Here is a 25,003-nt window from a genome sequence, read left to right on the forward strand (position 1 = left end):
GTATTTTAAAGAGATTTTATGTGATCTTAAAAGTGTGGCATGCATTTGTATTCACCCCCTTTACTCCAACCTTTAAAAAATCTAGTTAACAATTACCTTTACAGATAACCTAAGCGGTAAATAGTTGCCACCTATGTGTCATCTCTAAATACAGCTGTTTGTGAAGGACTCAGAACCTTGCTGGAGAACATTAGTGAATTTAGAATAAATCTGTGGAGAGGTTTGAAGCAGGGTTAATTACATTTTTCCAGGTTCTGAGCATCATCTGAAAATGGAAATAGTAATGCTCCATGTTCCATGAATTGCTATTCTCATACATTCTCCATCCAATCTGACTGAGCTTGACCTCTGGAATAATAGAACAAAATGACAGTCTCTAGATGTGCAAAGCTGGTAGAGACATGCAGCACAATACTTGCAGCTGTAACTGTAGCAAAAGTTGGGTCTACAAAATATTGACTCAGGGTAGCTGAATACAAATGCATTTGTAACAATTTGTGGTTGTGATGGGACAAAATGTGGGGAAAACATTTGCAAAAGTTCTGTAAACCAAAGAAAAAAATATATAATTGATGCACTAATCACTGACCTAATAGTGAAACTGTTATGTTTTTGGCTTAATGGGTTTTACTGGTCAAAGAATGAGCAGACACTCAAAAACCTTTTTATATTTTGGTAAAGCCATTTAACCTATCGTTACACCTGAAAGATTTACTTTCTTTGAAAGACCTAAAGTAACTTATCTGCAATAGGTGTTTAAAATTAAAATAAAATTACACCACAGGTGGACGTGGTCACACCGATGTGCGTCTGTCTGTTGATCTATGGTGATATAAATATGTTTGGTGACAAGAGAGACCTCAGCAAACACAAACCTGAACAGAATACAGCAATATTTATGTCGTATCATTTTACGCTTTGACCTCCTGGAGGGGAACATGACGGATTTGAAAATGTTTATACCCTGTTGCAAAATGCTGAGCCAACGTAGGCTCTATTTCCTGCATAATAAATACACAAAGAGACAAAGATCTAACAGTTAGCTTTTTAATTGTACTAACTGCAGGAAAAATATGTTTCAGAAAGTTTAAGAAGGTTCTGCTCCACAATTATTTTGTCTTCATTTTAACTAAATTGTAAAATCCTATTTTAATGCAGAGCTGTGTCCACCAGCAGCTCTGGTAAAGGTTCTGATTAAGGTTTCTACCTGTAAAAAGGGAGTTCTTCTCACTATTGTCAACACATTCATGCTAGTATGAGGAATTGCTGCATAGTTAACAACAGGATGCAATCAACTGTCCACTGTTGCCACATGTTTTTAAAAGAAGAGTGATTGCTGCAAAGTCGCAAGTTAGTGCGGTTGGCTTGGTTTCCTTAGACAAAAATCTTTTTACCAGTTAGCATAAAAACTGAATTTAAATGCACTGTATGATAACTAGAATTGGGTTGAATTGTATGTAACTGATGTTTAATCTATGAAATTGGACTGATTTGAAAATATATTTATGGATGCAAATGGGATGTTTTTGGTTTGTAAAGTGCATTGAGTTGAATTCAATAAAATGTTTCAATGTTCATATAAAATTGAATGGAGTAGTTGTAATAAGCATTAAACACTATCTTTGCTATATCTTTATCTCTGACTGAAACTAATCCATTAACTAATCATCGCATTAGATAAATCGAAGAGCTTAATTGGATTTAGTATCTGCCACTGTTTGCATTCAATCAGTAGATTGGCCTATGTATATGTTATTTAAAATATTTACATTGATTTCCTTTCTTTCTTTCCTTAGATTACAGTAATAATTTTTGCCATTGTTTTCAGACTCTTTGCATGTATTTCCATAAAACTTGAGAGGCTTTGTAAAATGTGACCTTTTTTTGGAAACATTTGTAAAAACAAAAACGCTGCCTTGACAAGTTACCTTTCCAGTTGTAGGTTCCCGGAGCTCCAAATAGGATGAAGTTTCTGTCTGGAGTGAAACTGACAGACAGGCCCTGCTGACAGAAACCAAACTGCTCGTGTCCCTGCGGTCGGCCCTCGCAGAACTTCCATTCTCCTCCATCCAAGTCATCCCGCCTCGTCAGGTCATCGCTCAGGACGTAGCAGCGTCCGATTGGGTCCCGAGTTTCTGAAGGTTGCCTGACTCGTTGTCTCAGCTCATATAGGTGAGCACAGGTCTTGTGAGAAACAGAATATATGACATTTGTTATTTCAATCTGGCTCAGTTAGTTTTAAAAGAAAAAAAACTAAATGCTTTCGCCAAATTACATGACAGCTCTCCGCACTGATGGAAATCATGTTCAATATTTAAAATACTTACCACCACCTTGCCTCCAATTCCCTGACTTTTGACTGAAACTCCCAACCACTGGTTGTCTTTGCTCTCTCTGTCGAGACTTACTAAATAAAAACAGAGAAGAAAATGTCAGCACCAGTGTCAGTGTTGATGGTTTTCAGGTTATACATTGAATGCTATTGGACCCAGAAAGCATTTTTAGACAATGACTTACTGAAAATGAGATGTTCTTTGGCTGCAGTTCAATGGGAAGTCAGAAGATTTGCATTCTAAGATGTACTTTCAATTACCTCTTGCAGCCATAAAAATAACACTAAAAAAGTGAAGAAAAGAACTAGAGTTGTGAGTTATAAATATCACAAAGGACTGGTTGGATGCCTCATTGGGTTGGATATAATACATTAAGTGACATGCCTTCATGATTTGCTTGCTGCCAGTATGACCCTCGCTGCTCTTGATACACAAACATCATATAGATGATAATGATCAGAATGCTAAAGATGCAGGGAACAATAAAAATATACTGCTAATGAAAAAGATTTAGGAAAAGTGTGTGTTAATCTTAACTAAAGGCATTACTGCAATATTAAACAATACTATTGCTGTTAAATCTTTTCCAAACATTTAGTACCCCTAAGGCCCATTTATACTTAACACAGGGAGCTTCTTGATGCGTATCCAAATAAAAAAAAAACAGGGCAATACCAGTGGTAATTGCAGGGGCAGTGTGGCACAGTATAGCTCACATGTGATTAATAAAATGGACAAAGAATAAGAAGAAGACGATGACAGCAACTTCTGGACAGAGAAGTTCAGACATTGTTCAGACATTCAGTCCAATTAAACACCGTCCACTATCTAATTGGGCGCACAGACCACCTCCGTCTACAGCAGTGCTCTTTTGCATACCTTTTTCTAACAACGTTACAGCTTATTTCTAAATGCACAGCTTGAAAACTGTATTGCAGTTATATGTTTGGAAATAAATTATGAAGCTATGCCTGTTTTGGGTGACATGTTGTCAGGACACAATTAAAGCTCCTTTAATGGAGTTAAGGTATTCTAGAGCAGCATATTTATCCTGACCTGTGCAAAATCCAGTGAACAAAATATCACAAACTGTCAAGAAAAGGGATATTAGAGACTGATGATTTCATTGGTGAGTGAGTAAAGGGTGACGCAATCACTAATGTAGACCCTGGTAATAGTGATGAAATGTACTAATGAAATTTACTTAATAAACATGGTATCAATTTTAATGACATATTGGACTGTGAGTTAGTCGACAAATGCATATTCCTTAATGGAGCGGCTGTGACTTAGATGAAAGGGTAGTTTGATGGCAATTGGAAGGTTGTGAGTTCCATTCCAGCTTCCCCCACCACATGGTGATCTGGCCTTGGGCAAACACCTAATGTCAAGCTACCTATCAATCTGGATATGGATGTATAGTTATTTGAGGATTGTAAGCACGGCTGAGTGAGAGTGACTTTGGTATAAAAACGCTTTGAGTGATCATCATAATTAAACGAGCGCTATATAAGTTCATCCAATTTAACAACACGGATTGGATCAGAGGCAAAAGTCTGGGACATCCCTATTTACATTGTCCTATGTACTTTATTAAAATTATTTGTTTACTGCTTGTTTGCTTGTCTTATTTCAGTAGAAAATTCCAAATATTATAATTTTACAGAGCCTAGGATACTGTGCATGTTTACATGTTTTTCACACGTAACAAATATTTAGAAGTATAATTTGTCACAAATGACATCATACAAATAATTTTGGTAAAAGGCCTTAATTTTTTACCATGAAAATAACAAATATGCTGCTTGTAGATCACCTTATAAATTACTGGATGAATTTTTCAAGATGACAGTACAAACTCACCGTCTCCATCGATATCGACCCTCTCACAATCGTACTCCTCCGGTGTGATCGGACAACGGAAAAGGGCTCCAGGTTGACTTCCCCTCAGCTGACCCTGCCCTGCTGCCTGTGGAGCTCCAACCAAGATCCTAACAAAAAAGGAAGAATTTTACATGTTTTTGTGCTATTTTCTTCAAAAAGGCATTTGAATTTTAATCCACCTGAAGTTCGGGCTTTTTTATTGTCATCTACAGATGAAGTGAAACTGTTAAACCCTTTTTGGAAAATGTGCATTACAGCATTTGGGCTGTCTTGATTTGTTTTGTGAGTTTTTGGTGCACTATATATACCTCTAACATAACTGTATCACAATTCGTCCTCTACAATCATGGCACAGAAAAGTTTTATTTCCAATGAGGGGGTGGATGATATTTTTGGGCCAGTGTGCCTGGACTCTGCCATATTAGGAATGGCTGATTCGGACAAGGATGCTATTTAAAAACCCAGCGTTGAGCTTTATTCCCCTTCAACACCATCAGCCACAGCATATGCATGGAAGCGAGGACAGTAAACATTGGCAGAGACAAGAAAGAGCTGAACATGTAATCAAATCCGATAACAATCTAAACTTTTATCAAGGCTTAGATCACAGCATGAATCATATGGAATATCACTTCTTAATGGTAAAGCACTAATGACAACATGCTAAAAACTAAATATGGTAAACAGTAATTACTCCATACATATGACATTTTCATGCTATATGTAAGGTAAGGTAAGTTTGTTTATATAGCGCCTTTCAGCAACGAGACACAAAGCGCTGTACATACAATCACAAAGCAAATAAACAGAGATACAGACACAGAAAAACAAATCAAATGATAAAATCAAACAACAAAGATAATTTAAAAAAGTAAAATAAAGAGAATAGAGTGATGGACAAGAAAATGAAAGGAAAATTGGACTGAAAACGGAACTAATCATGCCTAAATGGCACAGTCAAAGGCCACTCTAAACAAATAAGTTTTTAATCTTGATTTAAAGCAACGTAGGGTTTTGGTGCTTTTACAGTTTTCTGGCAGTTTATTCCAGATTAGTGGAGCATAAGAACTAAAAGCTGCTTCTCCATGTTTGGTTCTGGTTGTAGATTTGAGCCAGAAGACCTGAGAGGTCTGGGTGGTTGATACACTGACAACAAGTCTGTAATGTATTTTGGTGCTAAGCCATTCAGTGATTTATAGACTAACAGAAGTATTTTAAACTCTATTCTCTGAGCTACAGGGAGCCAGTGTAGGGACTTTAGAACCGGGGTGATGTGCTCCACTTTCTTAGTTCTGGTGAGGACGCGGGCAGCAGCGTTCTGGATCAACTGCAGCTGTCTGATCGACTTTTTTGGCAGACTTGTGAAGACACCGTTACAGTAATCAATTCTACTAAAGATGAACGCATGAATTAGTTTTTCAAGGTCCTGCTGAGACATTAGTCCTTTAATCCTGGAGATGTTCTTTAGGTGATAGAAGGCCGACCTTGTTACTGTCTTTAGGTGCCTCTGAAGGTTCAGGTCTGAGTCCATCACTACACCCAGGTTTCGAGCCTGACTGGTGGTTTCTAGCTGTAATAACTGAAGCTGTGTGCTAACTTTTAAACGCTCTTCCTTTAGTCCAAAGATTATTACTTCAGTTTTGTTTTGATTCAGCTGAAGAAAATTTAGGCCCATCCATGCATTGATTTCTTCTAAGCATTTACCCAGCGCTTGAATGGGTTCATGGTCACCTGGTGACATCGTAACGTATAGCTGTGTGTCGTCTGCATAGTTATGATAACTTACATTGTAGTTTATTAAAATCTGAGTTAGGGGGAGCATGTAGATATTGAATAGGAGGGGCCCTAAGATGAACCCTTGGGGAACGCCACATGTGATTTTTGTGGTCTCTGATGTAAAGTTACCTACTGACACAAAACAGTCTGTGTCCTTCAAGTAGGATTTAAACCAATTGAGTGCTGTACCAGAAAGGCCGAGCCAGTTTTCCAGGCGCTCTAATAAAATGGAGTGATCAACAGTGTTGAATGCTGCACTAAGGTCTAATAATGCCAGCACTGTGGTTCTTCCACAGTCTGCATTTATACGGATGTCATTGAACACCTTGACAAGAGCAGTCTCTGTACTGAGGTGAGGAGGAAGCCTGACTGGAAGACATCGAAGCGGCTGGTCATTGTTAGGAAGTTGTTTAACTGCTGAAACAAAGCTTTTTCAATAATCTTACTGATGAAGGGGAGGTTAGATATAGGCCTGTAGTTCTGTAGTAGCAGCTTGTCCAAGTTGCTCTTTTTCAATAGAGGTTTGATAATTGCTGTGTTTAGGGCCTGGGGGAAAACACCTGACAAAAGGGACATGTTTATTATTTGTGTTAAATCAGATGTTATTACAGGCAAAGCTTTCTTAAGGAAAGCTGTGGGTAAAACATTGAGACAGCAGGAAGAAGAGCTTAGTTGCTGTACGATTTCTTCTAAGTTTTTGTAGTTTATTTGGTGAAATTGGGAAATTTTGTCAAAATCAGTTCTAGTTGGAGACAACATTGGTACTGGAGTTGATGTGGATGTGCTGACTGCCCCTCTGATCTTTTGGGTTTTTCAGTAAAGAATTTAGCAAATTCATTGCAGGCCCTGGTAGAGTGGAGTTCAGATGCTAAAGTTACAGGAGGGTTTGTTAGCCTGTTGACCGTGGCAAATAATGCACGAGCATTGTTAATGTTTTTGCTGATGATCTCAGAAAAGAAAGATTCCCTTGCATTTTTCAGTTGTAGGTTATATCTGTATAGTCTCTCTTTATAGATAATATAGTGAACCTGGAGTCCAGTGTTTCGCCACCTGCGTTCAGCTTTTCAACACTCCTTTTTTTCACTTCTGACTGGTGGAGCAATTCTCCATGGAGACATTTTCTTCCCAGAAACAACTTTCACTTTAATTGGAGCAATTGAATCAATGATGTCCAAGATTTTAGAATGAAAGTTTTCTACCAGCTCATCTACAGTGTTACAGGGCAAAGTGGAGGTAGAAGAGTAAATCTGGTTAAAGGTTTCAGCAGCACCGTCCTTAAAGATGCGTTTTCTTATTATGTCTCTTTGGCAAACGGAGCCATTGCAGATGATGCTTTCAAAAATAACAGAAAAGTGGTCAGATAGAGCAACATCAGTTACAAACACCTTGGAAATGTTTAGACCCTTAGTGATGATCAAGTCCAAAATATGTCCCTGTTTGTGCGTTTGCTGTTTGCTGTGAGGCGACTGTGGCTCAGTAGGAAGAGTAGTTGTCTTGCAATCAGAAGGTTGTGGGTTCAATTCCAACTTCCTTCTGCCATATGTCAATGTGCCCCTGGGCAAGGCACTTAACCTCAAGTTGCCTACCGATCTGCATATCAGTGTATGAATGTGTGAGCGTTAGTGAGTGCGATTGGGTGAATGTGGCTATAGTGTAAAGCGCTTTGAGTGGTCTGTATAGTGGCTATATAAGTTCAGTCCATTTACCATTTAACAGGTTAAGTAAACCAAAATTTCTAAGAGTGTCATGTAGATCTATTCCACTTCTGTCTTCAGGATTGTCCATGTGAATGTTGAAGTCTCCCTCAATAATTAAACGGTCATAATAAACACAAATCACAGATAAAAGCTCATTAAAATCACTGATAAAGTTTGTTTTGGACTTAGGAGGCCTGTAAATATCCAAGAACATGGTTCGGACCGGGCTCTTTACCCGGAGAGCCAAATATTCAAAAGAGTCAAATTTGCCCAGAAATTCTTTTTTACACTCTAATAAATCTTTAAACAAAGTGGCTCCTCTCCACCTTTTCTTTGCCGTCTGCTCTCACAAAGAAAATTGTAGTTCGGAGGCGTCGACTCTATCAGAATGTCAGCTTCATTAAATTCATGTAACCATGTTTCTGTTGAAAACATAACATCAAGATCGTGGTCAGTAATGAAGTCATTGATTAAAAAAGATTTTCCTGACAGAGATCTAATGTTCAATAAAGGCAGTTTATATGACTTAGTTGCTGATATTAACTCTGTGTCTGGTTGTACCTGATGGTTTATGGCTTTTGTTGATTGTTTATTAATGTCTCTTATCCTTTTGCCTTTCTTCTTTCTGTCACGTATAAGCACAGAGATTTTACAACTATCTCCTATTTGGGGCCCAAGTTTTTCCTGGACATGCTCATTTCTGATAGAGTTACCACTGGGGCCCAGACTGTATCACAGAGAAGTTATTTGAAGGTCCTGATTAGGAGGAGATAGATTAGGAGGTGGTGGAGGTCTGCGGCATTTGGAAGATGTTGGTTTAGTAGTAGGGCCTCGGCCACTGAATGGAGAAGATGTCAGAGCCATTTGGTCCCGATTTTAAGAGCTCCTTTCATGTTATCAGAATCCAGTAAAGCAAAAAGCGGGCTCAGTGGGGAGATGGTTCTGGGTGATGGGGGTTTACCAGGGGTGTCGGTCTGGGTCTGGGTTTGGGGGGATGGGGGTATAATGGGGGGCTCCACTTCTCCTGTGGATTTCGACGGGGAGACCCTTTGTGATGACCTCTCTTTTTCAGCCAACTGGCTGATTGTTTCTGCTGGAGCTGTTGGTGGCAGCGTTATCATTGTTGTTGATACTCCATGTTCTCTGCTGAAGGTTGAAGCTGCTGGCAGATTATTTACTGAATAGAAGAGATTAGATGTGAGACATCTGTCTCCTGGCTTGTTCAAACAGAAACCATCTTGCTTGAAGTGTTGTCTTTTTTCCCAAAAAATATTAAAGTTATCGATGAAGTTCACAGATGTAGTAGCACATGTTTTTTTCAACCACTTATTAATCATCAGAAGTCTGGAAAAAAACCTCATCTCCACAGAAAATCGGTGCAAAGGGTCCGCTGAGATATTAATATTGAGACCTCCAACAATATTCAGAAGACGAGTGAAATCCTCCTTCAGTCTTTCTGATTTTTTCTTAGCCACGTCATCCATGGCTCCACAGTGTATAATAAGGTTTTCTAGAGATGGGCGCTTTTCTGTGATTGCAATAATATTCTCTGAAATATCGGACACCACGTTACTGGTACCAATCATAACTTCTGTGTTTTTCTTGTTGCAGAAGTTTTTAATCCCATCCACAGCTGTGTTGCCCACTATTAGGGTTCTTGGTCCGGTGGGGCGCTTTTTCTCTGGCAGCTTAGGAGAAGACTGTTTAGAATGAAGGTTGTTCTCAAACCTTTTATTGTTCTCAGAAGATGAATCATTTTCCTGGTTTTCATTCTGTAGTGGAGCAAATCTGTTCTGGAGGGAACTCCATTATTTCCAGTTGTCGAAGTCTCCTTTTCCCAGGGGAAACGGGGGCATTTCTCTGTAATTCTGGCCATTCTAATTTACTTAATTGCTGAGATCTTCCAGTGAGTTGTCCACCTTGATTTTTTGGGCATGCCCCTAAAACATGCAGGGGGGTCTGCCGGTAGGTTTATTCTCAGTGTTCGGATTGCCCGCTGAGTTGTTGAGCTGGCTGTCACTGTTTGGGATCACAGGCAGAGTTGAATCATTGATGTACCCCATATTCACCTCCACATTCCCTTCTAGTCAGTGGATTTTCATCTCCAAAACAGCCAATTTCTTGTAAAAGTTTGTAGAAGTCCTCTGTGGTGAAGGGATGCATTTTGTGCTGATTAGCTGGCGTCAACTTGTCCTGCTTTCGAGTTCGATTATAAAAACATCAAAGTCCTTTAAAAAATAAAAAATAATAATAATAATCCTTGGGAGTCGCTGGTAAGAAGTTGTTTTAGTCCAATATTTCCGTAATTTTGGTTAAGAGATAAAAACTTAGGAGTAAAAGAATGCAAGCAAGCAGGGAGCTTAGGAGAAAAGCGTCTGAGCAGACAGAGAGGCGGAAGTGAAGGATGATGTAAGAATATTTAATATTTTATAATATTTAATTCAGCAAACGTTGACACTCTTTAGTGGAGCTAAATGATGGAGGAGATGTGAGATCCAAAAAGAAATTGACCAATGACTGGAATTGGATGATTTCTAGCTTGATTGGTCAGAAATTCAAAAATTTGATTTCGAACAGCAAATTTTAGCTAAATCAAAGCTAGCTAAAATCGGTACTGGCAGGTCAAAGCTTAACAAAGCATCCATTAACAGAAGTTTCTCATCAGTGTCTGGAAGAAATCCCAACTTTCTCCTCTCAACTTCAGTCTCAAATCACATTGCATTTAGTGTACCCTGGGAGGAGAGCGCAAATTCTGTTTCTGTTTTTGCTTTGATGCTATCAACAATTAATCCTCTAAAGTTATTATTTCAGTTATCATTTAAGTTTTCCTCAAAGGAAAACTAACTTTAATTGTTGCTAAGGAGATGCTGAAATCAAATTAATCAATACAAGCAATTATTCATAAGCTTTGAAAAGCTTAAACAATCAGAAAATCCCAGGTTTAATGAAGGACAAATTAAGAAATCGGTGCAACTGTTGCATTAACTGAACCAGCTTGCGGTTATGTTACAAAGCATTTGTATCAACTGTATATAGTTGTAATAGTCAGGGCCAGTTAAACACATAACTTGAGTAAGATTGCACCACTGACTGTCTTCTGCAGTTTACCTGTTGCAGGGAAGACTGGTCTATTTGAAGCTAAACTGAAGCTCATCTCATACAAATATAGTAGATGTTAGACAAGAACATTCATAAAGAAGGAATGTAAACAAACGAAAAATTTGAAGTTAGATTTATATATTGCTGTTGCTGAGTTCCTTACAGTACCAAGATCTGCTTGGCTCTTATTGATAACAATAGGGTATAGCGGGTTGGGATTTTAAAACCAGTTCATGTGAGCAGAGGTAATGAAATAAGCTAATGTGGCTGCAGTTCAGCACACAGACATGTACACCTGTCCTAAAGTATCAAGGGTGAATAATGCTTTCATCTATTTGCCCTTTTGCAAAGCCTGAGCCAACTCATTGTTTAGTGCTGACTCACACCATCCCATCACGATCCCCGTTACTAAACTCAATTTTCAGTAAATCCGCATTTGAGATGGACTGCATGGTGAGTGTGTGTGGTGTGTGGAATACCCACATGAACCCAGATCCTTGAGGGTCGGTACCAGCATCAGTGTGAGCATGTCTCATTATTACAGCACCAGGATGACGACAAAGATTAGATTAAGCATCTGGGGCTTTCTTTAGTGATTCACCTCTTTGTATCTTACAACTAATTAAAATAAGTCTAGAGGTTTATTTAAACACAGCAACACAATTACCCAGAATAATATGAGCATATTCATAGGGCCAAAATGAGCATGTTGACCAACTGATGTTAAGTAGTTTATGTTTCCATGTTCACTGCTCTTAATGACGAAAGTTGATAATAATTGCAATGAAATTGGTTTTAAGGGGTTTGAGCCATGTACTTCTAAAACAAACAGTAAAACAGTGACTTCTTTCAAAAGTCATTTTCTTATCTTGATGGCTGATATTTTTTCATTTATCTCAGGAAGAGATAGTGATTAAAAAATAAATAAACACCAACAATAAACTTTGTTTTACACATTAAACAAATGTTTTAAACGGACAGATGTATTCTGATTCATGAAAACGGCCAGACACCCTAGTTCCTATTAGCCTGTCTGAACCCCATTGGCTTAAATAACTTCTGGGAGATGCTTCTTCTACCTACCAGCCTCTGACGTTGTTCTGAGGAAGGTTTGCCCCGTTCCTTACTGTCAGCTGTGTGCTCTTTTCCTTGATGATGCATTGGTTTATGCTAAATATGTCCTCTATTTTGGTGCCCAAATTATTCAAGTTTAGACTCATCGCTTATGCTAATTCCCTTACCAGACTGGTGAGCGGCTACAATCTTCCTTCTGAAAGCTTAAGGCAACTCTTTAAGTTTTATAGAGTTCACTCACAGTCAGGATCAAAAACGAAATCTTCAAGCAGGGCAACTGTGAGTAACTATGTTCTAATCGTGTGCAGCCAATGTGATATGACAGCGTTTGACTAAAGCCAATTTTAAGTTGGACCAAATGTGGGGTTCTAACTTATTCTTGACGAGAAGTTGCATTTTGCATTTTTATTTCATTTTACAGAACATTTAAGATGTCCATTCTTTCTTTTTCTTTGTTAATTTTAACTTTTACTTTTCATTTTTACAATTTTTTCAGTATTGTTAAAATTGATACTACATATACATATGTCAAAATATGTTGGAAAAATGAACAGGCTGTTGACGGGCGTCCTAACTTTTTTGACGACCGTTTGCGCAAAACTTTCATAAAGGATGGAGCTGCAGACACTGAAATTGCAAAAGCTGATCCTTTTCACTAGTTGGAAACATATGTATGTTTAATATTATATAAATAGGACAAAAACAATTCCTCTTTTGACTGTACAACTTTTTTATGTTGTAATGTCGTTTTCTTAAAGTATGCATTGCCAAATAGATTTTCAAGTGAATAAAAACACAGCAGACTCAAGCTCAAGCACATAGTTTTTAGTGTCTTTTCAATTTTTTTGAAACATAAGTAGGTGCTGAACTGATGCAAAAATAAGAAAGAACAACAACAATTATTGATACACTGATTTAATTTGAACCTTTGCCTCTATGTCATTTCTTTTTTGTGGATTGGTGGCTTTCCCGATTAGTGGAGGGTAGTTTTTTACCCAAAATTTCAATTGTCAGGCCGCAAAGAAAAACAGAAACTGGTATAAGCTAAGGCAAGCCTGATTGGGGCATCTCTGGAATAAATGCATATTAGTTAGAAAATAACTACTAGTTTTCTTATGTGCAACATAAACATGGCTAAATGAGGTGAGACAGCATTCAGATGACTTCCAGGATACACAGAATGCAGCATAATCTAAACTCTAGCTCCAAAGAAGGTTGTTAAACTTACTGTTTGCATAAGTGATCAGGATTTTTGTGTACATGCAGGGGTAGTATTTTACTGAGAAACTTCTTTTGGGTATGCTTTAAAAAATAAAAATAAATTCCCTGGCCTCTGCTTTGATTCATGATTTCTAACCCCTGCTCCATCTCCACAGTACACTTCTTTGTTTTCATAGTTGATCACCGTAAAAACAACATCGACGTCCATGACGCTGCGCTCATCACACAGATGTGTTCACTGAGGGGAGCATGTGCAGTGACCCCAACACTTTCTCCTGACAGTCCTGATGACCCCTCCCCCACCAAGGCACCCCCCCGACACACACACACACACACACTTACAAACCCCCTACACATCTTTGCACCAGCACTTTAAGGAGACACTTCCCTGAGATCAGCAACAAAAACATAATGATTTAGACATATTCTGTTTATACAGACAAGGAGCATGTTGATTGATTTCAAAACATTAAGTCACCTCACACATAAATCTTAATGAACTGTTTTTGTGTCTCTGCCAGATCATGTTCTTATCTAAGGGAAATTAAAAAAACTCTCAACTATGTGGGGTTTTTTTTTTTATAAAATCTGTCTGATACGATGAAAGGTCAAACTGCCCTTAAGCTAAACAAACAACACTGTCTTCTTCTTGTTACCAAGATGTTTTATCAAAACAATCAGTCACCAACAGCTAAAAACATTTAAATCACTTAAAGACACTGAAACATCTGCAGAAAGTTATTTCACATTCTTTGCACAACTCAAAGCACTTTTCTAAGATTATGAAAAGAAATTATTGGGATTTAACTTCAAAATCAGGAAAAACAAAACATTTTTTTATTTGAAATCATCTGGGTTAGGGCCAAAAAATATGTTTAATCTTCAATAAGCAAGGGGATTCTTCACTCCTATGATTTTAATGTTCAAAAACCATGCAGGTATTTCTCAGAAAACCAAGCCGTTTGTTGGAATGCTCCCGCGTGGGTTTTCATTGGATAATGAATTCCCTAAAAGCTGAATCAAACCAATCCTCACCACTTCTAAAGGTTACTTTCTTTCTTTTTGCTGCTGCTCCCTCCTAATGTGTGCTCAGATCGCTGCCATCTGTCAATCCCACAGTAGTGTGAATCTGCTCCTCTGTACACACTGTCTCTAAACAGTCCGCATGGGAACAAAAAGTACTTTAGACCTTTTGTTGTCATCCCAAAACAACCACTGACCTTTGACCTGGATACACACACATTAAGTTAAAAACATTTGCAAGCATGAAAATAATAAGAGTGCAGCTGTATACATACAAACATGCATAAGCTCATTTGAAAAATTATATATAAGGTACAAAAGGTTCCACAGCATTGTTTGTATACCATGGCACAATGAAGACAGTCATTAATAATCTGAGAAAATATTGGACAACAGAGACATTCCACAAACTGGATATTTTCACCATAATTTTTGAAGAGACTGAAAACTCGGCAAGTAGGTCACCAAGAGGCCAGCAGTACCAACAAATTTGAATTTGAATTTGAATCACCAATAGATCACCAGACCCACAGTGAAGTATGGTGGTGACAGCATCATGCTTTGAGCAACTGTCCTCCAGTGAAAAATATAGCAATGGGGGAGGCATTATAAACAGGTCAAAAAAACAGCTAGTTTTGGTCCAGAACCTTCAGGTGTATTTTTGAAAGCTTCACAGTGAATCTATGTCCACATGAGAAAGACTTTATCAGAGGAAAATTAAGGTTGTTAAATGGTCTAGATCTAAATCTGTCAGAAAATCTGTGAGGTCATATAAAGACTGTAGACAACAGATGTGCTCACAGTCTGAGAGAGATGGAGAACCTTTCCAATGTAGAATGGGCACATATTGCTAAGTGAAATGTGTCATGCTGATAAACACCAACCAAGGAAGTGAAATTAAATCAGATTGTGCTTAAACAACGTACTGGACAGGATAAATGTCACGTTATATGTGGAAATGTTTTCAAATGATTTATCCTGGTCTATTTCACATTTCCCATCATAATAACCTGGCATTTAACAGGGGCTTGTAGACCATTGACAGTAACAGTGTATCGATGCATGGCAAAGGTTACATGCTGGCTAAGCTAAATCTTTTATCTCAGGTTATTCAAATTAAAATCTTAACTTTAGAACCCAATAAAAATGTCAGTTTCAAGCATAAGAAAAATGAGAAATGTTAGATTTAGCAGAGATTAACCTTCAAGAGAGGCTGCAAAGACTTACTTTTTCACAATGATTCTCTCTAAAATTGGTTCTTGTGTGGTAATACACAAAGCATACAAATTAAATTAATTAATCATTGTGCAAATTGGCATTCAACATTTTAGATATGGAATTTTTTCATTTTCAACACTGTGATATTTTAAAGAAACATCTTCTGAGTTGGGAAAGTTACATAAAGTATAGGAATGTTTGTCAGATCTGTAGGATCTTGCATAGCCTTGGCTCTCCTCCACTGTGGAGCTTCATGTGTGTCTTTCAAATGAGCTGTCTGTATAATTTCATCAACCATGTGTTACTTGAACAGGTTAAATGCAATGTTGTTTTTTTTATTATTATTATTTTTATCATTTTGTTTATTAATGTTTTAAATTCCATTCTGGATGCCAGAAACCAGGTACAGGGAAAATACAGCCCAAACCTAACTGGTCTCTTTTTATTAAATACATTTAATTTAAAAACAAAATCTGTCTAAACTACAAAACAACCTACTGTCCAACAATGGACTGAAATGACACATCTCCCAATGAAATGGGATCTGTTTCAGAACATCACAATTTTCACACTTGACACCAGTTCTTTGTTTTATTTCCAGTGATGGGAAAACAACAGCTGACAATGGGCTGACCAAACCATGCATCATCATGTTTTTAACATCTCAATTCTCTCCTACTGTGGACAGAAGAAAAACTGATGGACAAATCATAAAAAGTCAAAGCAAGAGACAGAAACAGCTGCTTGTCTGGGGACAAAATCCTCTGGGACGTTGTGCTTCACTGCCCACGTTTGTGACTCAACTTCCTGCCTAAATGATTAGTTTGTGGGTATCCCAAATGCTGCAGCATCTTAGTTTAAAAAAGGCGTTACACTTCTACTGGAAAAGTAGACTTAAAGTGGAAAAAGTCAAAAAACACAATGTTTCACTCTTTAAAGATATTTGTAACCCCATCTGTACTGCCTAATAGTGTTTACTAACCCCCACGAACACCAGCTGCTCTACTGATCAATAAATGAAGATCCATTTTCAGGCATGGAGTAATGACTGTTCCTTAGGTCTGAAGTCTAAAGAGGACATAAGCCCACCCCATCCCTCTGTTCTGATCCACTTATCCATCTATTGATCGATCCATAAATATCTGGTGTCTTAAATTCACTCTTTTTTAAAGTTTTATCTTTTGGTTCTGCATTAATACTGACATACTGTTCTGGCAAAAGTAATAACAATGGACACACACAAACAGCTCTAAGGCAGCAAACAATAAAACTACAACATACTGTTAAAATTGCTATGGAAATTGTCTTGATAATGATCTAGAGTAGTTACCAAGACTTTGCTTCAATACATTTTCACTGCAAGTTTGCTGACTTTTTGCATTTGTTGTGTACCCTGCATCAAAATTTTAAAGGCTCATTCTCCAAGCAGGGATGTCCTGATTCAACGTTTAATGCCAGAACAGATTCTGTTCAAGACATTTTCTTAATGTCGGCATTTTATTAGCTGACTACACTCAACTGGTGATTAGGTTTTATAACTCATCAATTGAATATATGTTGGGTATTTAGGAATGACAGTTCATATATATATTATATATATATATATATACAGAACTGGTATAGTTTTCTGATAAAATATTTACTCTGCAGAGGAAAATATGCAATTTCTCTTATTTTGTATGTAATATACATATATGTATGTATATATATATATATATATATATATATATATATATATATATATATATATATATATATATATATATAACATCCTCAGTTGTCCGAAACTGCAGCCATTGTAGTGTTGCAAACCAGAGGTGTTGGAATAAAAGCATAATCAAATCTAGCGAGCATGTGAGAGCAATAAATTCATTATTTTATTGCCTCTGTGGTGAAATCTAATTCAATCTAATAACCTGTGCATTTTATGTAACTTTTACATAAAATGTTAATGAGTATTATTTTTACAGAAGATCTATTGCATGGATGCAGTCCAAGATCAGTCACTTCCACCTAAAGTTGCTGGAAAAATTATATAAGATATTAGTGATGATAACATTGCAAAGGACATCAGTTTAAATTATTTATGTATTCAAAATATTGCCATAAAGTGATTGATTATTTTCAAAGAAGATTATGAAGAATCAGACCCTAGATCTCTTTAATATATCCAAACATAAAACCTCCACCTCCCATGTAATTTCCGTTCTTACTGGGTCATTAATTGGTGTCTTTCATTTTATCAGATCCCAGTCAAGCTACCATCGGCTGATGGATTAAACTGCGTCAGTATGAGTTTCAGCTCAAATGCCTCACTGCAGAAACAAGTATAGACACACTTATTTAATCTGAAGACAACCTTGCAATTATTTATTCATCCACCCACCTTCCCATCTGATCCTGGACACCTCCCCCACATACGGATCGTATGATATTCAAAGGAAAAAGAGAAGATAGTGTGGAAGCTAAGCTGGAACCAAACCTCAACAGACAACCATGATTAACTGAGAGAACAATATACCAAGAAAAGACCTAAATCAGAACATTCTCATATAAACTCAGAACATTAACTGCTTCTGAAAAACACATCAGAATCAGCCTCTGCTCTTTTGATGTGGTTCAAATTTTCCATTTTCTCTGCCCCTCCATCTAAGTTGTAGGTTTTCCCCTGAATCTGCAGATTGTCCCTGTGCTTTCAGTGAGCATGTAGTCCGCAAAGCAATATTCTTGAAAGCTCTGATCCAGCTTCCCACTGAGCTTTTGTCCAAGCCCGGGCAGCTCTGTGGAGCAATGGAAGAATGCTAAATAGACAGAGAGTAAGTGGGAGGTAGAAAGGACATTAATCGCGTGTGAGAGAATGTAGATGCTTCGCTCTTTCTGATCGCCCCTAAATGTAAGCAGCACAACGGCTCATACATTTAGCACGACAGTTACCATGAGACCAACTAAAAAGGAGAGTAAAAGACAGAACAGCACAAACATTATGGACTGAAATAAAGGAGGAGCGAAATGAGGGTACAGGTCATTTTAAACTCTTAAACCAGGGATGAAAAGTAGCTTCAGTCTTCCTATTCTAATGTAAATCAGCATACTGAAACTTCTTTGTGCTATGGCTGTGTGAGGCAGGTCTGTTGGGCCCCATTTATATGTATTGATGTGTTTTGTTCAACAGAAAATAAATGGCAGCAGTTTTTGATCACTTACAATAATTACTGTCAGCGGTTGTGATGTTGCTACAAAATTAAAATCTAACTCTAGGTCAAACAAAAGGGCAGAGAAAACAGAAAATGAGGAAAATGTGTGCCTTTTTAATGCTCTTCATTGTAAAATACTGTAAAACTGAAACCACCAATATAGCTTCCTCAACAACAGGGAGATAGAAAAGAATTGCACACAGTCCTTTTTCAGATAGTTATACAGATCGTCTCAGTAGGCATAGCTCTATAAAGTATATGGTAAAGATGGGGTGATAGTGACTCTGGATCGTTTCACCTCTGCTCCAATTCATCACTTTCTATTCCCACTTTAAATCAGTGAACAAATGTATTTCTTACCCCATGTACAAAGTGGATTTTCTTTATTGTATTTTCAAACATTGTTGTGATAAAAGTCCATTAAAATGCTCAAACTCCCTGTAAAATGTATTATAATTGTACAGTATTTTCTGAAGACATTATTAAGCATTTCCTTAGATTTCCTTAGTCATAAATAACTTTTGCATTGGAGGCAATGCTTGAAAATGTACCTAAGTTGAGAACCTCACACACACTTAATGGACCCTCCTGCGTTCCATCCCACTGCTCATGTGGTTACACAATGCCAGATCCATTTATAAAAGCTTGTGCAGGACATGACAAATGACCAGACAGATTGATAATTAGTGATTTATGAGCAACCAGAGGGAGTTTATAAAAAAAAAAATCATCTTTGCTGCTTTATGATGTCCATATTAGTTTGGACAGGCTCTTAGAAGTTTAAACAGCTTTAATTGGCTATAGTAGTTTTAATATGTATATAATGCTCTGTGATTGGGTGACAAATGTTGGTTAGCACTTTTATCCATGTACATGCAGGTTTTCTCCAGGTAGGTGGGTGTGTGTGAATGGTTGGCCAGGTGTTAGACTGGTGACCTGCCCAGTGTACACACCGCTTCTTGCCCTTTAACTGCAGGGACAGTCTCCAGCAGTTTCTTATTTTATTCATTTGACTGCACTTGTTGTGTTGGGAAGACAGCTGGGATTCCCTTTTATCCACTGGTCTTATTCTTAATGGAGAACTGAGGTTTAATGAGAAGATTAGTTCAGGCTCAGAAATTCTTGTCCCAGACTCTTACTCAGCCAATGACACCAAACTCCAGACAACATGTCTACGACCACATTGGCTACACAAGACCATTGAGGGAGTGAGACAGAGTGTTCATGCCAGCAGAGGCACCAAAGTAAGTCCATGTGTAAACATGAACCTCCCTGCAACCGGAGACCTTTATGCCCATTTCAGAGCAATGCAGCACAGCCAATTTTAAGCCCACAGAATTAACAGCCAAACTTGAGATAAATCAAAATCTAACAATTCTGTTAGAAAACTATTGAAAAGGTGCTCAGAGAAAGGAAACTGGCTGGAAAATGTAAATGGACCAAGGTGGGGTCAGAGGAGAGATATATGCCAATAGATAAGGACGAATAGTCACATATCTTTCAACAAGAAACAATAATAGATTAATTGTGACTTGTATGGTTGGAGCATAGCCAAACTGCCCGTACAGAAACTTTATTAAAGTTTTATGATGAAAAATTAACTACATGCTTTGTGTTTAAAGAAAAAAACTTTTTACAAAATACTTTTTGTAGGAAAATTAGTAAAGCTTCATGCTTCATCATGTAATTACAGTCAACTGTTGTTTAAACACTTCTTGCATGCTTATCTACTCTTTATTGTTTAATATGTTACTTTAAAGATAAAATCCTCTGCAGCTGAATTTGGAAACAATGTAGGTAAAGGGAATAAGCTCAGGAGCTTCCCTGCCCTTTCCCATAAGATAACTATAAGCGGAAGCTCTCCACATGTCATTATAAATAGCCAACAAGCACATAACTCAAATGCCCTCTCGTCTTATCCTCAGTTTGCCATCAGCAGCAGCAGAAGCCCCTTCAGATTCAGGGTCTCTGTATCACAACAACCAAAATAGCAAATGTTGAAAGGTTTACAGGTTCATGATACCAGACAGAGGCTATCTGAAGGGAATGCTATTTCCTCAAGACATGACACTGGCAAGGACCTATTAAGACTAAATATGAGATCATTGTGTTACAGGGAGTCTTAATTGCCTTGACCTGTCTTTCCATGGTATAAAAAAGCCAAATAAAGAGTTACAGCACAGACCCTTGAAATAATTCAATAATTCAAGTTGTGTGATCCGGTTATAACTAAGCACAGAACGGTGCATCAAAGCAACAATATCAGATTCACTATTGAATCAGGTGACATGAAACCCACAATGAAGCAGGAACAGAATGGCCAAAGGCAACGTTCCTGATACAAAAAGAAAATTACTCAACGGCATTTAATTTCAGCATGTTTCAGGCAGATTGTTCCAACAAAAATGAACATTAAAATGGTCTAAAATAAGAACTGCATTAACATAGTTAGAGTGCTATAAGTTTCTTGGAAATGCATTAGTTAAGCAGGAAATACTATTTGCATTGTTTGCTAATTGAATAATGCATCTCATCAGGTTTCTAACTCCTTATATGAAGATGAAACAATGGTTTATAATGTTTTATTTTGCTGTTGGTGATGAAAGATTTTAGCCCTTCTAAAGTAATAAAAACACTTGTTTCAGTTTGAGTTTAGAAAAGCTACTGTATATAGTGCTGGGAAGAAGTGTTTGCACCTAAGTGAATACAAAGCAGTTTTTCGATGACCGTTTCATTTATTAAGAGAAAACAACTATCCAAAGCAATCTGGAATCGCCCCCTAAACCTAATGCCTTTTTGTTATTATACATAATTAAAATATTTACACTAAGTTATGTGTCCCAAAGAGGCAGAGTAGCTGCATGTTTGACTATTGGTATGATCTTCTTTTACTAAAATGTTGACACCTGACATATGAGGTTGCATACTTCCCTAAAATACCAACTTAGGTCTCAGTCCATAGAATACTTTCCCAGGTCTTGTGGACTGTGAAGGTGTTTTTTTTTTTTTTGGCAAATGTGAGACAGGCCTTTGAGTTCTTTTGGGTCAGCAGTGGTTTCTGCCTTGGAACGCTGCTATAGATACCATTTTTGCTTTTGAGTTCATCCTCCTGAATGAGTCATCATGGTGCTCTTGAAGCTATTTTGGTTGGCTGGTCACTCCTGGGAAGGTTCACAACTGTTCAATGTTTAGCAGTCACTGGGGAAGTGACAGGGCAGACCCTGAACAAGTTGTCAGTCCATCACAGGGCAACACAGAGTCCACACACATACACTCGTTTTGGAGACACTGTCCCTTATGGATGATGACATACTGTCTGCAACCACAAAACCTGCAACTCTCTATGACTATTAACAGAAAACACATTGTTCTCTTGGCAAAAAATATCTTTCTAATAGGAATGCGTTGAATAGATGTTTGGCTGCTTATTTATGCAGTAAAATGATTTCAAGAGCACTTTTGCAGTAAATATCATCTACGCACTTGAATGAGCTCCCTGGAAGTAAACAGGGGAAGTGGATGGATTCCTCCTCACTGACCGAAAACAGTTTCTCTCTTGGAAACACCTTTAGTGTGAAAACTCTGGGTGGCATAATGGATGCTGTGCTCAGAATAAAGTTTTTACAGCTACAATACTGTTAATATTGTACCACTTTGTTAGCTCTCCAAGCTATTGCTCTCAGAAAACATTTATCCCGACTTCCGCCTCCTCACCAGATAAATCTCCAGATAAATCTTCTGTTTATTACTGCCATGGTGTTCAGGATCCCAAACATCATGTGGCTTTATTCTCTGCTATTTTATGCTAATTTCACGCTGTTTAGTTTTTCCCATTCTCAATTGTGATCACGAAAATTTAATTTTTGAGCCACAAGTTCAAGCACAATTGGTAAGGAAAGGTTCATGACACATGCCATTTTAAATTGTTGTTTAAATTAAATTATTGACTAAAAATATCTCTTCAGTGCCATTGTTTTGTGTGTGCATGGTTGGTGGTCTTTTTTGTGTCTGCCTAGGCCCTACAATGGACTGCCGACCTGTTTATGGTGTCTTCAGCATGCTGCTCCAAAGCCTCCATCTACTATCCCCCAACCCAGTAGGATCTGGCAGGTGCTGAAGATGATTTGATGAATAAATCAATATCACCTTAATAATAGAAAATTATTGTGCTTTACTGTTCCAGAGATGCCTTTAATAATTAATATTGCAGATTAAAAATAGAAAACTTGCTCAGCCTTAGTTTAAACCATGAAAAATAACAAAATCTTCCAAGAACATGCATAGTCACAATCCTGTACCTTAAAGAGATGGCACCGAGCACAGATTAACTCTAAAGTTCTGGCTTCAGCCCAGAATGCCATCAGACTCCAATCAGATCGGAGATGAAATCATCATAAGTACTCAAAATATAAAGACTGATGTAACTGCATACTAAAAGCAAACATTATTCATTCTACTTCGCTTTCCCGTTGGTGCATCATCCCATTTATTGACTGCCTCCTGGCACCAATACTACTGACGCACAGATCTCTGGAGGCATCCCTCTTCTTTGCTGCAGGCCACCACAGTGAGCCATACATTACATTATTATTCCAGTCAGTTTTTAATAGTAGTTACAGTAAAACTGGCATAGAAGCGAGCAGGTTTTTAGAGCAGTGACATGACTCTGCCTGATGTCACTGGCCCCGCCTCACCAGGCGTCAGGAAGACTGCAGCAAGAGTAAACTGAGGAGCCGTCAGTTAAATATGGAGCTACAAAACAAGACCCTATAGAACATGAATTCCCCTTGCGTAAAACCCTTTCTTTTTGACATTAAATGTTTTACATTACTTTATACTTTGCTACACTTTTTTTCCACATTTTATTTCATTAAATTAAGTTAACAAAGTTCTAAACTCAAAAAAGCGCAAAGGTTATAAAATCATGTGCAAATGTAAAATATGTCTAATAATCGGAACTTGCAAAGAAGAAACATTTAAAACTTGCAGTAGTTTGTGATCACATTTTTGCAGCTGCAGGAAGCAGGATTTTATTGACTGCACAATTTAATCTAGCAACAAACAAAGTGGACAATCTGGATTCCTTTTGATATTATTTATGCCAACGCTTCAGGAGAGCTATCCATCATTTAATGTCCTGCAGCAAACTTTTCAAAAGATTTACAACCAGAAGGGTTGTCATAATTTATTCACGATTTCTAGAGGGGCAGGAACAGAGCTTATGTCTCAAAGACACATCAAAATACTAAATTAGAGCGAAATTACTGAAATTTTGATGTAAACTCAATAAGAGGCACTTCTCTGACTTTGACTGCCTGTCCAGGATCTGCTGCTGCTTGAAGAAAATTTCATCTTAAGATATTTTGAAGCACTCACATCCTCTGTGCTGATTTATTAAGCCCACTTTCATCCACTTTACTGTAATTCTTTCTCATTTAATTCAGTCCACCGGCTTATTTATCTATGATGCAGCACAGGAATGCTGACTACACTGCAAAACACAACCTGGTGATTTTAAGGGGGTATTTTGTAAAAAAGCAGGTGCAGAAAATAGAAAAAAATCACATGTTCAAACTTTGAAGAGGAATACACACATGGTCACACAGGACAAACTTATCCCAGCATCAATACACTCACCAGCTCTGAGGCTCGGGGTTAAGCTGCTGGTGAAGCGCCACAGAGAAACCAAAGAAGGTGCCCCGGTCCCCCAGCTTGTGGAGTGTGTGAGTGGTGTCCAGATTAAAGCAGCAGACCTGACTCAAGAGAGTGGAGAGAGCCCAAAGGAAGAACATACAAGGATGAGAGGGGACAGATGAGTGGGAAGTCGAGTCCTCGTGTCCCATCAGGGCTGCCATTACAGAGAGCAGGTCCTCCAGCAGAGAAAGTTTAGTTGAAGAAGAGCAGATGGGAGATTCCTTTTGTGGTTCCCAGGTTGCTGAAAAAGCAGCAGATCCTGAGTAAATTTCTTCTTTCCTGTCCTCTGTAGATGACTTCCTTGTTTCCAGCCCTCTGGCCTCCTCTCTCTGTTGTGCTGGCTCTCAACTCCGTTTGCTGCTGTCAGTCTGAAGAGCAGGCTGTGAGAATGCGGCTGCTACTACTATGTGTGTATGCAAGTGGGCTTCTCTCAATGCATGTGCGCCTCCCCCTCCTTTATGCTCACAGGGAGACAGAGGACAAGTGCCTTGAATAGTCCGCTCATTCCTCCCCCTTCCCTCTCTCTTTCAGCCTGTCCACTCCTCCCTTCCCTCGCTCCCCCCTTCCTTTCCTCCACTCAGCTGACATCAACACTCAGGGGACCTGAGCCAAAATACCAGGCAAGGTTGTCAGGACACTTGGAGGCTACTGAACAGAGTGGGAGAGGACATAAAGACACTTGACTGTTTCTTTTGCTGAGCTCACACAGTCCATGCTGTGTTCTTCCGCACCTCTTTGCTGCAGGTGCTTGTAAAGCTGGGTGACATAAAAAGAGAAAAACTAAGAGTTT

The 25,003-nt window shown here is 38.1% G+C and overlaps 1 protein-coding gene across 4 annotated transcripts in view; it reads right to left on the minus strand.

Annotated features, from left to right (window-relative positions):
• itga7 (integrin, alpha 7) overlaps positions 1-24,651 on the minus strand; it is a 41,939-nt gene extending 17,288 nt beyond the window's left edge. For 3 of the 4 annotated variants that reach the window (XM_047348274.1, XM_047348273.1, XM_047348276.1), the window contains exons 1-4: positions 24,157-24,651; positions 4,197-4,324; positions 2,328-2,407; positions 1,929-2,184 (exon numbers count right to left, since the gene is read on the minus strand). In XM_047348274.1, the coding sequence (XP_047204230.1) occupies positions 1,929-2,184; positions 2,328-2,407; positions 4,197-4,324; positions 24,157-24,374 (682 nt within the window). In that variant the 5' untranslated portion in view covers positions 24,375-24,651. The remainder of the gene's footprint in view (positions 1-1,928; positions 2,185-2,327; positions 2,408-4,196; positions 4,325-24,156) is intronic. The other variant, XM_047348277.1, reaches the window with a different exon arrangement.
• Positions 24,652-25,003: the final 352 nt, after the last annotated feature.

This window comes from Girardinichthys multiradiatus, chromosome 20, assembly GCF_021462225.1.
Source record: "Girardinichthys multiradiatus isolate DD_20200921_A chromosome 20, DD_fGirMul_XY1, whole genome shotgun sequence".
NCBI classification, from domain to species: domain Eukaryota; kingdom Metazoa; phylum Chordata; class Actinopteri; order Cyprinodontiformes; family Goodeidae; genus Girardinichthys; species Girardinichthys multiradiatus.